General features: G+C 45.1%; 1 protein-coding gene across 3 annotated transcripts in view; it reads left to right on the forward strand.

Annotated features, from left to right (window-relative positions):
- The first annotated feature begins 5,793 nt into the window (after positions 1-5,793).
- Positions 5,794-16,983, forward strand: part of LOC141153700 (alcohol dehydrogenase 1-like) — a 54,794-nt gene continuing 43,604 nt past the window's right edge. For all 3 annotated transcript variants that reach the window (XR_012247342.1, XM_073638770.1, XM_073638759.1), the window contains exon 1: positions 5,794-5,937. Coding sequence is in view for 2 of the 3 variants with exons in the window: in XM_073638770.1 (XP_073494871.1) it covers positions 5,920-5,937 (18 nt within the window). In the remaining variant the exon portion in view is untranslated. The remainder of the gene's footprint in view (positions 5,938-16,983) is intronic.

A 16,983-nucleotide genomic window follows, 5' to 3' on the forward strand; every position in this document is an offset into this window, starting at 1 on the left:
CCAGATGCTTTGATCTTCGTGACCCCGCCGAGCCACAGCAAACCAGGTTTGAGTGCGACGCCAATTTTCGTAACCCCGCTGAGTAACAGTCAGATGCTTTAATCTTCGTGACCCCGCCGAGCCACAGCAAGATGCATGCATCCACATTCGTCGTCCTGTGCCGTTACCCCTAGCAACCAGGCTGCAGTTGCCCCTAGCAACCAGGCTGCGGTTGCCCCTAGCAACCAGGCTGCGGTTGCCCCTAGCAACCAGGCTGCGGTTGCCCGCATTCTCCAACCACATGTAAGGCAGCGCTATTCATCACGCTGGGGGGGCACACATGCAACGTTTTCCAGTAACATGAAATCCAACAGTTTATTACACATCATAACTGCTTATAACATAGTCCATCTCAGTGGCTCACCGGCATGTTTACACACATAACATCCAAGAGCCTTTCCAGTGGCAGACATGCTCACTTGGCTCCAGATACAGCCTTCAGCAAGGTAACAATATCAATGTCCATATCAAGCAGCGTTTTTACCTTTTCCGGGTCGTAGCTGCTTCAGACAGCTCGGTTCTGCCACAGCTGTGGCATTAAGGCTTCCCAGATGGGGCCTTCGGGCCTCGTACCTTCCAAGACTACTGGTATCCCCCACACACAGGGATCCAGCCTCTGCCTTTCAGGCTTCACCAGGCTTCACCAGGCCTCACTAGGCCTCACTCTCTCTAGTCTCTCCAGGTTAACGGTGTCCCACACAGGGATCAGGCCTCACGCCTTTCACACTGTTTCAAAAGCACCAGGATTTATATATCCTTCAGTGCACACAGGACCTGTGATGATGTCACAGTCATGTGATCAGTCACCTGAGGGTGAGGTACCTGGTCAGCCAGAACACACACCCTGGACATTCCAGTAATGCCGCAAGCCGCATCATTACACTATACACCTTTTGAATATTTTTGCTGTTTTATTTTATTTTTTATAGCTTGGGTTGTAACGGATGTGGCGATAATAAACGTGCACTTTTTTTGTTTACTTTAGTTTATATATAAAGCAGCATTTTTAGTGGCAAAATATTTTTTCATGCTTTATTTTGAAGTTTTTCTGGCAAAAATCTTGTAGTAATGTGCCCTACCCTGGTCTTTGTCCCCATCTTGTCATAATATTCCATACTGGTCCCCATCTTGTTGTAATGTCTGTTATGTTCTGCAACTTAGAACTAAGGAATAGGAGGGAAAAGCTGTCCCTGCACTGAGACTCAGCATAACCCTACGCTGGGGTGGTTGCCCTATTCCTTGTCAATAGCCCCACCAAAACTCCTGCACTGAACTCAAACGAAGACCTTCAGGAAGGGTAAAGGGGTCCCTAAAATATCTAAGGACTGGGAGCAAAAACTGGAGACCTCCTAACAGAAAAATTAGTTGCAGAAACGAAGATTAAAGGGAACAAAACTGGTGGAACAAGAAGTTCCAGGATATCAATTGTCCAAAGCACAAAGAACTTAACAAGGCAACTTAGCCAGAGCACCAGCGTAACAACACTGAAGTCTAGCGGGGAATGGGAGACAAGTGCTGAGTAATAAAGAGTGAAGAGATCACGTGACCAAGACACCCAGCACTAGAGGAAAAGATTAGAAGCCAGCAAACCACAACAAGATGGCCGATAGTAACAACATAGATTATAACAATGTCTCCGATCCTGGGCCCCATATTGTAGATAGGTCCCCATCCTGGTCCCCCTCTTGAAATAATGTGCCCATCCTGGTCCCCCTCTTGAAGTAATATGCCCATCCTGGTCCCCATATTGTAGAAATGTTCCCATCCTGGTCCCCATATTGTAGTAAGGTCCCCATCCTGGTCCCCATCTTGTAGGAAGGTCCCCATCCTGGTCCCCATATTAGAGGAATGTCCCCATCCTGGTCCCCATATTGTAGGAAGGTCCCCATCCTGGTCTCCATATTGTAGGAAGGTTCCTATCCTGGTCCCCATATTGTAGCAAGGTCCCCATCCTGGTCCCCATATTGGAGGAATGTCCCCATCCTGGTCCCCATATTGGAGGAATGTCCCCATCCTGGTCCCCATATTGGAGGAATGTCCCCATCCTGATCCCCATATTGTGGGAAGGTCCCCATCCTGGTCCCCATATTGGAGGAAGGTCCCCATATTGGAGGAAGGTCCCCATCCTGGTCCCCATATTGTAGGAAGGTCCCCATCCTGGTCCCCACATTGGAGGAATGTCCCCATCCTGGTCCCCATATTGGAGGAGTGTCCCCATCCTGATCCCCATCTTGTAGGAAGGTCCCCATCCTGGTCCCCATATTGGAGGAATGTCCCTTGTGCCGTTCTTCACATACACATATAAGAAAAAAAAAAAAAAGATTCTTCTCACCTGTCCTCCGTTCCCTCGGCGTCCTTTCTGCACCTGTGGCCCGCAGGCACCATAGCCCCCTTGACTATCGCGGCCCGGTCCAGGAGCCGCCGACAGCTGCACTTTAGTTCAGTGTATTGCCACGCAGAGACCGGCTCTCTGCACAGTAATACCAAAGCCAGCCGCCGACCTATCATCTGTGCATGACAGTGACGTCATACGCCGCTGCGCTGGGACGCAGATGTCAGCTGCTAGACTCTGATAGGCCGGCGGCAGGCATTGGTATTGCTGTGCAGAGAGCCAGTCTCTGCATGGCAATACACTGAACTAAAGCGCAGCTGTCGGCAGCTCCTGGGCCGGGCCGCGATCGGGGTCTATGGTGCCTGCAGGCCGCATGAAGCAGCCTGAAGGGCCGCATGCGGCCCGTGTGTTTGAGATCCCTGCTGTAGTGGTTGCTTAACGATCACCGAGTTGCCCGTATTGTTATCAGTGCAGATTACTGGGTGGTCACTTTGCAGGATCACTGCTTCAAGGGCAACGCACCATCATTACTTCCGTCACTGGAGAGGGATCGCAAAATACGTGAATACAAGCACATGCTGTTAGAAAAAGTACTAATGGCTTTCCCACCAGACAGTGGGGGTTCAGTGGAACAACAAGGCAGAGGCGGAGGAGGAAGAAGCAAACACAGCTGGGGCACCACCATCACCTCAGAAGGCAGGCTTAGCATGCCTGAAATGTGGCAAAATTTTATGAGCATGCCACAGCATACAGCACCACCATGTAATAGGGTCCGTATTAGCTGGAGCCAGCGTTACAACAACATGATGGAAAAGTACATGTCCACATGTCTCCACTTACTAAAATATGGGTCTGCCCCATTTAACTTCTGGGTCTCCAAATTGGACACACGGCCTGAGCTTGCCCTTTATGCCTTGGAGATGCTGGGCTGCCCTGCAACAAGTGTCATGTCGAAATGTGGGTTTAGAATGGCAGGGGGTGTGATCACAGACAGGCGTATCTGCCTTTCCACATCAATGGGGGAACATAACATTCATTAAAATTAACCAGGCATGGATCCCTTGGACTTGGCCATACCTTTGGATGACTAGACAACTATAACAGCTGCACACAGCCAATGTTCAACTTTATTTGCACTGGTTTCATTTAGGTGCCTCCTCTCCAAATAAAAAAAACAAAAAAACTGTGTTGGCTAGTTCCTCTTCCACCTACATCGCCACGTCCACCTCCTCCTTCAGTTGGACCTTTGCCCCCTGTTTATAGCTTGTTAGTTTATTTTGGGTTCATTCTACGTACTTTGAAGTCAGTTCCCTAAAGAAAAAAAGAAACAGTGTTGGATTACTTCTCCCTTGCCTCTTCCACCCATACCGCCACTTGGAGCTACGCCTCGTGGTTCTAGATAGCTAGTTTTAGTTTTGTAAATTCTAGGTTGTTTTAAAGCACACTCTAGTCTTTTTCTTTATGGCACCACTGGAGTAGTGCTTTAAATGTAAGTCTTCTGCTCCCTGTCATATACTCACCTTCCACTTCCTTCATCAGTTTCCCCACCACTCCTGTAGTTTGTGACCTACCGGCGCGCTCCAGTGTTTCATGGAGCACGCCGGAGGTCAGTCTTCAATACAAGTCTATGAGAGCCCCTTTCTGAATTTCATAGACTTGTATTGAGAGCTTGTGAGCGAAGCTTTTCAGTCCAGCTGTCAGAAGCTACTGTCACAAGATGGTGCCGTGGGACCAGAGCGGTGCTGAAAACCGAGGAAGGGTGAGTATATGACCGGGGGCAGGGTACTTACATTTAAAGCGCCACTCCAGCGCTGAAAAAAACCAAAACGCTGGTGTGGTGCTTGAAGTGAGTTACATAAAATAAATAAATAAATAAATAAAAACATGAAAAAAGAAAAAAAAGGTTGGATTACTCTTCCCTTGCCTTTTCCACCACTTGGACCTACGCCTCCTGGTTCTAGATAGCTAGTTTTAGTTTTGTAAATTCTAGGTTATCTTAAAAAAATAAATACATAAATAAAAAGAAAATAAATAAATAGAAATATTTAAAAAAAAAATAAAAAAAAAATGTTGGATTACTCCTCCCTTGCCTCTTCCACCCATCCTGACACATCCACCTCTGCCTCCACTTGGACCTACGCCTCCTGGTTCTAGATAGCTAGTTTAGTTTTGTAAATCGCAGGTTGTTTTAAGTCAGTTCCATAACAAAAATAATAAATAAAAAATAGTCTGAAAAAAAGAAAAGAAATAGACTAAAATAGCAAAAAAGCCAAAAAACAATGTTATATTACTCCTCCCTTGAATCTTTATTTTACTCAGTTACAATGTGCCATTAATTCCACAGTGCTTTACAGACATTATTGGTGCTGTCATCATGGGGGGCTCACAATCTAAATTTCCTATTGGTGTGTCTATGGGATGTGGGGGGAGGCTGGGGTGCCCAGGGGAGGCCTGCTCGGGCATGGGGAGAGTATACAAACTCCTTGTGGATGTTGTCTTTGGTTGGATTTGAACGTGGGGCTGTGGGGCTGTGGGGCTGTGGGGCTCTGCAGTGCTGGCCACTGAGCCACCGTGCTGCCCTGCCTCCTCCATGTCCACCACCTCCTCCACTTGGACCTGTTCCTCTTAGTTCAAGATTCTTTTTTTTTGTTTCTGCCCTGCTTAGCATAGGGACAGGACGCAGCTGTAGTGAGGGACAGTGTTTTGTGTGTGCACGCAGCTTTAAAAAGACACTCTCTATGTGTACTCTGCACCCGTGTCTGTGATAGTACCAAAATATTTAAGAATCTTCAAATGTGTCAGTGGTAGTGATGTGCATCTAAATGGCACAAAAGCTGTCTCTTTCCAGTCAGGAGAGGTGCGGGCCAGTCTGTGCAGTGCGATGCGATCCTCGCATGAGAAACACGACTGTCTGTCTGGGCCCTTATTCATTAAGTGGCATATATCTCTAAGGCCACGGCCCCACTATCAGTATTTAGTCAGTATTCGGTCAGTATTTTTTCTCAGGAGTGGGAGATAAAACCAGGAGTGGGGGATAAATGCAGAATTGGTGACTTGTTTCTATTATACCTTTTCTCTGATTGTTTCTCACCTGGTTTTGGCTCCCACTCCTGAGATAAAATACTGATCGAATACTGATAGTGTGACTGTGGCCTTAATGAATTAGGTGCACCTTACTCCAGCACTGTCTTCGTTAATGAATCGAGCCTATATTCTGACGAGGCTATGTACTTAGTTATACTGACAGCTTGGGCTGACAGACTCCCTAATATAAAGCCTAATTATCAGAATTAGCACTAAATATGTTCTAGTTTTGATCTTGATAATTTCCACATTGCTGAGACTTGTACAGATAATTATCAATTAAGATCTCTGATGCCACAACTTCTTGTGCAATTATGTACAAATGCCCTGAGCTCAGCATAATTCATGAGCAGCAGCCGCTGGGATGTACATCACGTGACGGAGGGTGGGATTAGGAAGAGGATCTGTGTACAAGAGACGTGGGGGATCCATTCTGCTACTACCAAGGAGGGCCTGTTGGCAGAATGGAGACTGCAGGAAAAGTAAGAGCTGGGAAATCGCAGTATTACATGTTACAATGAGTGACAAAGCGAAAGAAAATGGAAACTGAAAAGCTTTTGTTCACCATGTGATGCCTGTGAAGGCTCAGGCTGCATTTACTTCATAAAGCAATGCTGTGAGTGGCTTGTGTTTGCAGCAGATGTTTCTGAAGCAAATACTGGAGTGTTGGCAGAAAGAACACTGTGTTTTGCTATTGCATACTTTAAATAACGTAGCTTTGTTTTTTATACTTCCTGGTATTTGACAAAACTTTGATATTCATGTGTGGATTGCTTGTGTTTTTATTGCGTTTCCACAGCAGAAACGCACTATTACTTGTATGTGTTTTTTTTTTTTTTTTTTACTGCATCCAGTGCAATTCTATAGGGAAAATATGTGCACAAATATCAGCGTACTCGTAAGAGAAATTGACACTTTGTGGATATGAAACATGCAACGCATGACAGTTTATGCGTAGTGTGAGGCAGTGACCGGGATCGTATATGAGGGACGTTATATATCCCCCAGAATGTGTACAGAGACCTATTAAAGCTATTGGAGTGCATTGCAGTAACAGACACAGCTGCGGCTGCAATGCAGGAATGAAGGTGACCAATGACCTGGTCAGACTACCTTGCTAAGGCAGATTAAGTAAAACCTGGCAGGGCCTTCATTTCTTGGAGGAGGTCACAGGAGGCAGTGGGGAGGCCTCCTCCCTCCAACCCGGGTATTCCTGTGGCTCTTGCCACAGGTCCTTTAAAATCCCTGCACTAAGGCTATGTGCCCACAATGCAGAAATGAAGCAGAAAATTTCTGCATCTCCCTGGCAGAAAAAACGCATGCAGATTGTGCATGCGTTTTTCCTGCAGAATACATGCGTACCCACATGCGTTAACACATGTGTTTCCGCATGCGGACTGACAAGCACTTTCCAAGCGATAGCATTGACTCGCCCCCTGGGCCGTGGGGCACTCGGAGCCAGGCAGTAGGGAGACGCTGGGGGGTAGTGGTGGCGACCCGGTTCCGTGGCTCAGGGTGGTCAGACCAGTGGTAGTCCGCTATGTGCTGTAGGTAATGTCCGACTACGCCACCCGTGGATTGCGGCTACAATGAACCGCCGCTGCAAGGCAGTCCCCTGAGGCTGATGGTGTGTGCAGCTGAGTTAGTATAACTCCCCACGGGAAGAGTGTAGCCTCAGGGCAATGTAGTGGATGGTGGGGGTGATAGTGCAGGGCGTCCCAGTACCGTTAGTGCTGGCGAAGCAAAAAGCACAAAGACAACGTGTTGCAGTCCAGGATCTTTTACTCACAGTTCGTATATTCCCAGTCACTTCTGTCAGCAATGACCGCCCAAGCCGTGCTGTGTCCACCAGGTGAGGGGCTTGGTCAACCCCCAGGCAGTTTCAGGAATATGGCACAGGACCCCCTTCTGTCCTTTCTCTGGCCTGCCCCACCAGTGACAAACTTTTGTCTAGCTACCGCGGATCTGTGCGGGTAAACGTGGGCCCCGTTCCTCGCTGTCCTATATGGTGCCTTCCTAGCAGGTTTGGTGAGGTGTCTCACCAATAAATGATCACGACCTCCGGTCTTTGGCTGAGGGTAGTTTCTCCTCCATCAACATGGGATCCGGTACCCTTAATCTGCCTGACCCTTCACCCGGTATTCTCATGGGCTCTTAGGGTCCCTTCTGCCTTCTTGTTTCTGAGCCCTTCTACACTTTGGGTACTTCTCTTTTCTTTGCTGTTCCTTTCTGTTTCTGTTCCTTTCTTCTGGCTCCGGCCTTCACTCTAGGCCTGCCTCGTGGAGCTGGGCCCAGACTGAGCCACAGCTCCCTGTCAGCCCTCTCTGGCTGAACTCCTTCTCTCACTCCACTGACTGAACTTCTCCTCTTTCTGCACACAGAACTAAGATGGTGCCCACCTTATATACCCTCCCCTAGTGTGTGAGCTCAGGTGACCAGCAACCAATGAGCTCCTATCTATGCTCAGAAACCGTCCCCTTCTGCTCCTACATCACTGGGTTTTCCTCCCCCCTCCCCACTCCAGCCAGGGACATGGTCTGTCATGCCTGCATTACTGTATAAATGGGAGCACCGTTGAGCTGTCCCCCGGAAATGGGGTGCGTGTGATGCATGCAGCTAACTGAGTCCTGGTCCATACTCCATCCTCTGGCAGAGGTGCAATACCTCTGTAGCGGCCGAACCCTCGGGGCGCTACAGCATCACTTGGAAAGTGCTTGACAACTAGGTCACACTATATAAATCCATGCAAACAGCATGGATTTATACAGTGTGAACCGTAAAAATAAAAAAATAAAGCTATACTTACCTCCGATGCCCCGCCGCGTGAGCTGTCGCGCTCATCCTGGCTTCTTCCGGGTTGCCGGCATCTCGCGAGACAGCCTGCGGTCACATGACCGCGACGTCATCTCAGGTCCTGGAAGGTAAGCGTTGCAGGGGCCGCCGGACAGTTGAATATAAACTTTATTTATTATTTTATTCTTTTTTTTACAGGTACAATGGTACCCAGGTCTGGATGAGAGTCTTCTCTCCTCCAGAACTGGGTACCATCCGCACATAGAGGCGCATAAAATCCGCTTGTACAAATGTACAGACACGGATTCTATGCGTCTCAATGCAAGTCAATGGCTGCGCTTCCGCAAAATTAATGAACATGCTGCGGATTTATTTGCGCTGCTGAAATGCTGCAGAAAAATCCACAGCATGTGCATTGACATTGCGGAATGCCATTGGGGACCATGGGGTGCGGATTACCATGCGTTTTTGATGCGGAAATTCCGCAGCATAAACACATGAAAAACGCATCGTGTGCACGCAGCCTAAGGATTAGTGTTGTTCTATGTTGGACCCTGCTAGGAGCATAGCAGGAAAGCTCAGCAGGATTGAGTGTGGCTGAACCCTCGCCTGGGAAGGCTCTGCACCTGTCAGGCTCTGAGCGGCTCGGCGCAGCCATTGCCCCCGGCAACCATTGTTTATGGACTCGTATTAACCCGGCTGCGAACCGGAGGACTTTTCTGTTTACCCGTGAGTTGCTGAATAAAGCTGTTTATGTTGGACTTGCTTGGGTCCATCATATGCCCATCATAAATACACAGCGTTGAAAATTTATCGTGTGAACCTAAAGGGTTATTCTTATCTCTGAGATCCTATCCCAGTATGCAGTATGTGAAATAATATTACCAAATACCTCCAATTAGAAATGTAGTATAGTTCTTCGGATAAGCTATGTCGTTTAGCCCATGTGCAGGGAATTGCAGTAGCTTAGGTATCCTTGATCGCTACCACTAACAACTGTCAGTATATGAGTGGTTGTAACCATAGATGCCTAAGCTACTGCAATGCCCTGCAAATGGGGTAAGCAACATAACTAATCAAAAGAACTATATTACTCTTCTAATTGGAGATATTTGCAGTTGTTGTTGTTAATAATATTATTATTATTATTACACCTACTACATATTGGGATAGGCTCTTTCAGATGGGAATACCCCTTAAACAGAAAAATTATCTTCTGAACTGCTAAAAACAGTTTGCAATCCTGCAAGAACAAAATTTAATGTTCAGTTAACCCCTTCCCAACACTTGCAATATATATGTCATGGTCGGGAAGGACTTCCCCCACCAATGCAGTGTGTATATATACGACATAGCGATTGCCTGTGCACAGTCCCCTGTGCGCGGACAATCGCCACCGGGTGTCGGCTGACTCTCATAGCTGACATCTGGCACCACTCCCGACACTTTAACCCGCTAAATGCTGTGATCAATATCGATCACAGTATTTAGCAAACAGCCAGAGGGAAGAACACCCTCTGCCCTTGGATCAGCACCCCCGCAGCAGAACTGACAGTTTATAAGGCAAAGGAATGCTTCTGCACGCGCACACCGCTAGATTCAGATAGAGCGAGACGGGTTTCATGAATTCTTTGGAATCCTGGGGGAACCGTTACTCAGGGCGACCATAGGCTGCAGCTTCTCTCAGGCACACGATAGATTCAATTGCTGACCAGACACATCTGACAAGAGTCTTTTTCAGCAGTTTAACAGTCCAATTTAATCTGAAGCACGGCCTGTCCAATTCAGGGATATTACAGCAACAATCTTCATTACAGTACAGTCTGGGTTTCTTGAGCAACCGGCTCCAGTAACAATACAGTAGTTTCTTCACAAGGCACAGTATTACAGTCTCTTCAGTAGCATAATTCAGCATAGATTAGATCTCTTGGCAGCACTCTTCTATGCATACACAACCACAGGCTTTTCCTTCACAAGGGCCCAATAGTACAACATTCTTTATCCTGCTTGGATATGGAGGGGGGAGGGTTTGATGAGGGAGTGACACAATTCCTTCCAGTCCTTATCTTCCTGCCCAATAATACTCTGCACTGTTAGTTCAGGGTGTTTATCTGACCTGTTTAGTTTCTCTCCTGATCTGAATCCTGTTCAGTTGCCTTCTGTCAGATCCAGATAACACACCACTGTTCTCTTCGGCTTCAGCCAGACTGCATTAACAAGTTCCCCACAATCCCCCTGGGGCTCTACTAAAACACTCCCTGTCTGGAACTGTGTTAACCCCTCTAGTTGCTGGCTGCTTCTGAAGCACAACACTTTCTATCTCATGCGCTTGTGTTATTTGCAACAGTTGCTGGAAGCAACATGTCACATATGCTTTATAAGAGATCAGGCTGAAAAAAGTGAATACGTTTTTTTTTTTAATTGTGTGTGTATGTATAAAAAGTACACATTTGGTATCGTTGTATGTGGAACGACACGACCTATAAAATTGTCCCGCTAGTTAACCCCTTTAGTTAACACCGTAAAAAAATGATGCAAAAAACTATGCTTTATCATCATACTGCCGAACAAAAAGTTGAATAAAACATGATAAAAAAGCCGAGTGTAAATAAATAGGGTATCTTGGAAAACATCATCTTGTCTCGCAAAAAACAAGCTGCCATAAAGCTCCATCAGTGGAAAAATAAAAAAGTTATAGCTCTTAGAATAAAGCAATGTAAAAATAGTTTTTATTGTGTAAATGCGCCAATACATAAAAAATATAAATGTGGTATCGCTGTAATTGTACTGACCCGAAGAATAAAGCTGCCTTATCAATTTTACCACACGTGGAACGGCATAAAGAAAAAAAAAAAAACAATTCCTGACTTGCTGGTTTTTGTTCTCTCTGCCTCCCAAAAATCAAAATAGAAAGCGATCAAAAAATGTCATGTGCCCGAAAATGGTACCATTAAAAACGTCAACTCTTCCCGCAAATAAGAAGCCCTTTCATGAGTCTGTTGGCTGAAATATGGAAAAATTATAGCTCTCAAAAGATGGTGATGCAAAAACTAGTTTTTGCAACAAAAAGTGTCTTTTAGTGTGTGATGGCAGCCAAACCTAAAAACCTGATATAAATCTGGTATCGCTGTAATCACACCAACCCGAAGAATAAAATTGCCTAATCACTTATACTGCACAAGAAACTACGTAAATAAAACCAGTTCTTCACCTGCTGTTGACTTGTTCATTCTGTCTCCCAAAGATTGCAGTAAGGCTCGGCTCACACTTTTCCTGCGCTGAGCGCTTACACCAGCAGTCGGCGCTCATAGCAAGTGAGCATTTCTGCTACACACAGGCGATCTGATGATCTAAAGCAGGGGCCTCAAACTCAGCTAAGTATATGGGCCACATATAGAAAAAATGTGAATTTAAAGGGCTGCATTCTTTTCAGTATGATATGAAATTTTTAATGATAACATATTGTTTTTTCTATACAACTTTTGGATCATTTTTTGAACATTTTTGGCTTTTTTATTTTATTCTTTTACATGGCATTCATTTTATGGGCTATGGTACAGTTTTACAGTTTTTACAATTTTTATTTCCCCTAATTGGCCACATACAGTGATTTTTATTTTCTTCTAAAATTTGCACCATATACACTACCGTTCAAAAGTTTGGGGTCATTTAGAAATTTCATTATTTTTGAAAGAAAAGCACATTTTTTTTCAATGAAGCTAACATTAAATGAATCAGAAATACACTCTATACATTGTTAATGTGGTAAATGACTATTCTAGCTGCAAACGTCTTGTTTTTATTGCAATATCTACATAGGTGTATAGAGGCCCATTTCCAACAACCACCACTCCAGTGTTTTAATGGTACATTGTGTTTTCTAACTGTGTAAGAAGGCTAATGGATGCTTAGAAAACCCTTGCACAAGTATGTTAGCCCAGCTGAAAATGGTTTAGCTGATTTGAGAAGCTATAAAATTGACCTTCCTTTGAGCTAGTTGAGAATCTGGAGCATTGCATTTGTTTGTTCTATGAAACTCTCAAAATAGCCAGTAAAAGAGAACTTTCATGTGAAACTCGACAGTCTATTCTTGTTCTTAGAAATAAAGGCTATTCCATTCGAGAAATTGCCAAGAAACTGAAGATTTCCTACAACGGTGTGTACTACTCCCTTCAGAGGAGAGCACAAACAGGCTCTAACCAGAGTAGAAAAAGAAGTGGGAGGCCCCGCTGCACAACTGAACAACAAGACAAGTACATTAGAGTCTCTAGTTTGAGAAATCGACGCCTCAAAGCTCCTCAACTGGCAGCTTCATTAAATAGTCCAAGCAAAATGCCAGTGTCAACGTCTACAGTGAAAAAGCGACTCCGGGATGCTGGCCTTCAGGGCAAAGTGGCAAAAAAAAAGCTATATCTGAGACTGGCTTAAAAAAGGAAAAGATTACTATGGGCAAAAGAACACAGACATTGGACAGAGGAAGATTGGAAAAAAGTTTTATGGACAGACGAATCAAAGTTTGAGGTGTTTGGATCACACAGAAGAACATTTGTGAGACGCAGAACAACTGAAAAAATGCTGGAAGAGTGCCTGACGCAATCTGTCAAGCATGGTGGAGGTAATGTGATGGTCTGCGGTTGCTTTGGTGCTGGTAAAGTGGGAGATTTGTACAAGGTAAATGGGATTTTGAATAAGGAAGGCTATCACTCCATTTTGCAACGCCATGCCATACCCTGTGGACAGAGCTTGATTGGAGACAATTTCATCCTACAACAGGACAATGACCCAAATCACACCTCCAAATTATGCATGAACTATTTAGGGAAGAAGCAGGCAGCTGGTATTCTATCTGTAATGGAGTGGCCAGCGCAGTCACCAGATCTCAACCCCATTGAGCTGTTGTGGGAGCAGCTTGACCGTATGGTACGTAAAAAGTGCCCATCAAGCCAATCCAACTTGTGGGAGGGGCTTCAAGAAGCATGGGGGGAAATTTCTCAAGATTACCTCAGCAAATTAACAGCTAGAATGCCAAAGGTCTGCAATGCTGGAATTGCTGCACAGGGAGCATTCATTGACGTAAGCAAAGTTTGAAGGAGAAAATTATTCTTTCTAATAAAAATCATTATTTCTAACCTTGTCAATGTCTGGACTATATTTTTCTATTCATTTTGCAACTCATTTGATAAATAAAAGTATGAGTTTTCATGGAAAACACAAAATTGTCTGGGTGACCCCAAACTTTTGAACGGTAGTGTAGTAATTCGGCCAACTTCTTATAGTAATGTCCCCATCTTGTATTAGTTTCCCCATCTCGTGGTAATGTCCCCCATCTTGGTCCCCATCTTGTAGTAATGGCCCATGCTGGTCCCTAACTTGTAGAACATTCAACTGAAAAGAATCACTGACTTCGGCGGCCCTCGTTACCAGGACGCAATCATTACGGGGGCCCCAGCGCCTGCGGGCCTCATTAAGCAGTGTGTTTGAATCCCCTGATCTAAATGTTGATAATTAAAGAGGACTTTGCAAGTACAAGCTGGTGTGGCTGTCTCATTCTCAAGACCTAAAGAAATGGTGCCGCGGTAGGTGAATCAGAAGTGAGTATGAAAATCGACCTCGCCGAAAAACTGCACACCCACAGGGACCCAAAGGTCTTACTATTTCTGTAACAGGCCGGGAAGTCTATTGTACTACATTCACCCATGACTAACACCCTGGGACCTGTTACAATTGTGCGTAGTAAGTAGGATACTGGTTCCTTTCATGGAGAAAGCGGGTTGAAGAATGCCCGTGGCACAATTTGAAGAGGAGTCTTTAAAATAAACAACCTGAAATGGTACAGCATACAAATTCAAAAATGATGGATGGTGATGCAGATATGACAGTATCTGAAATTGAACAAACGAAGATGGCAGCCAACAGCATGTATCCTAACATGGCAGTAACTTTTAGTCTGAGGTGGAGAAGTCTGGCCCATTGTGGGAGTGGACTGCGACTAAGAACACAAAAAGGTGCTATGCCTGTTGGAGGTCCGAAGAGGGAATGTGCTGAAGCCAGGGTTTGGCCCAGAATGGGAGTAGTGTTCCAGAAGATGGTTCAAAATGAAGTACGGCCCACCGGGTAAGACACGACAAATGCGGAGGATTGGGAGGAGTCCGAATAAGGCTGAAAACGTCTAGAAGGCTCCAGAGCTCATAAGTGAAGCCATAGTTGTAGATGAGGGGAAGAGTTAAGTTCCATAATCCCCCTTTTGTCGTGAAAATGACTGGAGACCAGGTGACGTCCGCGAGTTGGACACAGTATAATATATAATATATTTTTTTTTTTAAACACTGCTCGTATAGATACAGCGGTCCAATGAAACATTTTTTTTTCAGCTATACGTGGCGGTACAGGTGGAAAATGCAATGGAGAAGTAAAGCAAATTTTTTATTTTTATTTTTTTAGGGATCTGACTTAACAGACGTTAGAATAAACCCAAAATTAACTAACAATCTACAACCTGGGGGACAGAGTTCCAACTGGAGGAGGAGGTGGAAGAGGCGGAGGTGGTGGTGGCCAACACAGCTTTTTTGGATTTTCATTTGTGGAGGAATCGCCCAAATGAATCCAATTTGCAAATAGAGTTGAAGACTGGCTGAGTGCAGCTGGTTTAGTTCCCTAGTCATCCATAGATATGGACAAGTCGTGTGGGATCCACGCCTGTTTAATTTTCAGGAAAGTTAGCTTCCCCACGTTGGATGTGGACAGGTGAATGCGCCGGTCTGTGATGACACCCCCTGCTATGTTAAACACATGTTCCGACAGTACACTTACCGCAGGGCAGGGCAGCACCTCCAAGGCATAAGGGGCAAGCTTAGGCCATGTGTCCATTTTGGAGACCCAGATGGTAAATCGTTCAGACCCAACAGTTAGTACGTGGATAAGTGTTGACACATAGTCTTCAACAATGTTGTTGTAACGCTGACTCCTGCTAATACAGACCGTATCAGATGATGTTGACGGATATTGTAGTGTGCTCATAGTTTTTGCCACATTTCGGTCATACCAACCTTGCCTTCCGAGGTGCTGGCAGTATCCCAGCTATGATGACTACTTCCTCCTCTGCCTTGTTGTTCCACTAAGCCATCATTAGTTTCTCTAAAAGCGTGTTTTTGTATTCACGCATTTTGCGATCCCGCTCCAGTGACAGAAGTAATGATGGTACGTTGACCTTGTAGCGGGGATCCAGCAGGGTGGCCACCCAGTAATCAGCACTGGTAACAATACGGGTAATTCGTCAGTCGTTAAGCAGGCACAGCAGCAAGTATTGGCTCATGTGTGTCCGGCTGGCCAGAGGCTCTGTATCCCCCCGGCCATGCTACAGTGATGCCCATGAGCTACTCTGAGTATGAACATGGTTTTCATCCTCATCCTCCCAAACTGTACCCTGACTGTACAGTTGGGTACCTGGCCATTGTTGGGACAGTAACCCACCCTCTGAGCCATGTGTGGATGACAGGCCTGATAACGGTGTGAATTGGCCCTGATTTCCTGATTCTCTTCTCTTGTGCCATCACCTTATTCATTATCGCCTGAATTGTTTTTTTTCCACCATGCATATAAGTGGTATAATAAAGCTGATGATGGCATCATCAGCGCTGGCCGTATTGGTGGAGTATTGACAAATTCAATGGACGAGAGAGTTCAGAAGCTCCTTACTCTAATAGTTATTTGACTGGAAAATTACAATGACTGCAATTCATATAGGTAATTTGGGAAAATCTGAGAAAATATTATTTGCATAATAATTTGGAACACAGTGTATATTGCATGGGCAGGGATCAAGAGAAATCCTTCCAAAAATAATCAGGAAGACACTAGAAATGAATCCCTTGGCCCCTGAGTCGAGGTTAGATCAAAAGCTGAGGCAGCCCCTATATAGGGGGATTGCACATCGGCTTAGTATACAAAAAAGGATCTATTACATTTGCCCAAAGGCCAACAAATAGAGATGCACACATTAGATATATCCTGAAGTCTGGAGTGAGGATCCCTCACTCCCAAAAATGTCAAGGATTATTAATAATCACTTAAAAGTCGATAGTTCACCTCAGAAAAAATATTATAACACGCCCAAGAAAATTCATATATAACAGGGTGTTGATGCCAGATTTTTTACTGGATCAATCAGAGCTGCCATACAGAGACACAGGAACATATAGGAAAGTAATAGCCCAAATAGAGAGACAATAAATTGATAGTATCTATAAAGTACTTATCCTGAATGATAATCCAATATCTATCCCAACGCATCCCATCCCTATGCTATGCGGACTGTCAGTGCTGCACTGACACAAGTTAGATAGATCACGCATTGCACATGCTCTAACTTGCTGATGTCTGGTGAGTCGGAGCAGCATTTCGGGGGTTAATGTGTGGAACCTCTCCTGGCACAGAGTGCCGGGTGTCAGCTGTCAGAATCAGCTGACACCCGGCATTGATCGCCTAGGCGTAATAATATTTACCTGGCCATTAAGGCCCAGTGCATGGGGACGTATTGTTACACCTCATGTCAGAGTTTAAAGCACAAGCAGGATACCTCTGTACTTGAACAGACTGTAACAGGAAGTAAGGTGAACGTGTGACGGCTCAGAAATAAAGCAAAATTCTGACTGAATGTAAATTCAAAAGAGTTTTCATTTTAATAGAGTTTTTAAAGATCTAATTGTCTGTGTTCACGTAAAACCTCTTAAAGAGTA

Source organism: Phyllobates terribilis, unplaced genomic scaffold (genome assembly GCF_046119375.1).
Source record: "Phyllobates terribilis strain yellow unplaced genomic scaffold, ASM4611937v1 Scaffold_1__5_contigs__length_1240528914, whole genome shotgun sequence".
Lineage (NCBI taxonomy): Eukaryota > Metazoa > Chordata > Amphibia > Anura > Dendrobatidae > Phyllobates > Phyllobates terribilis.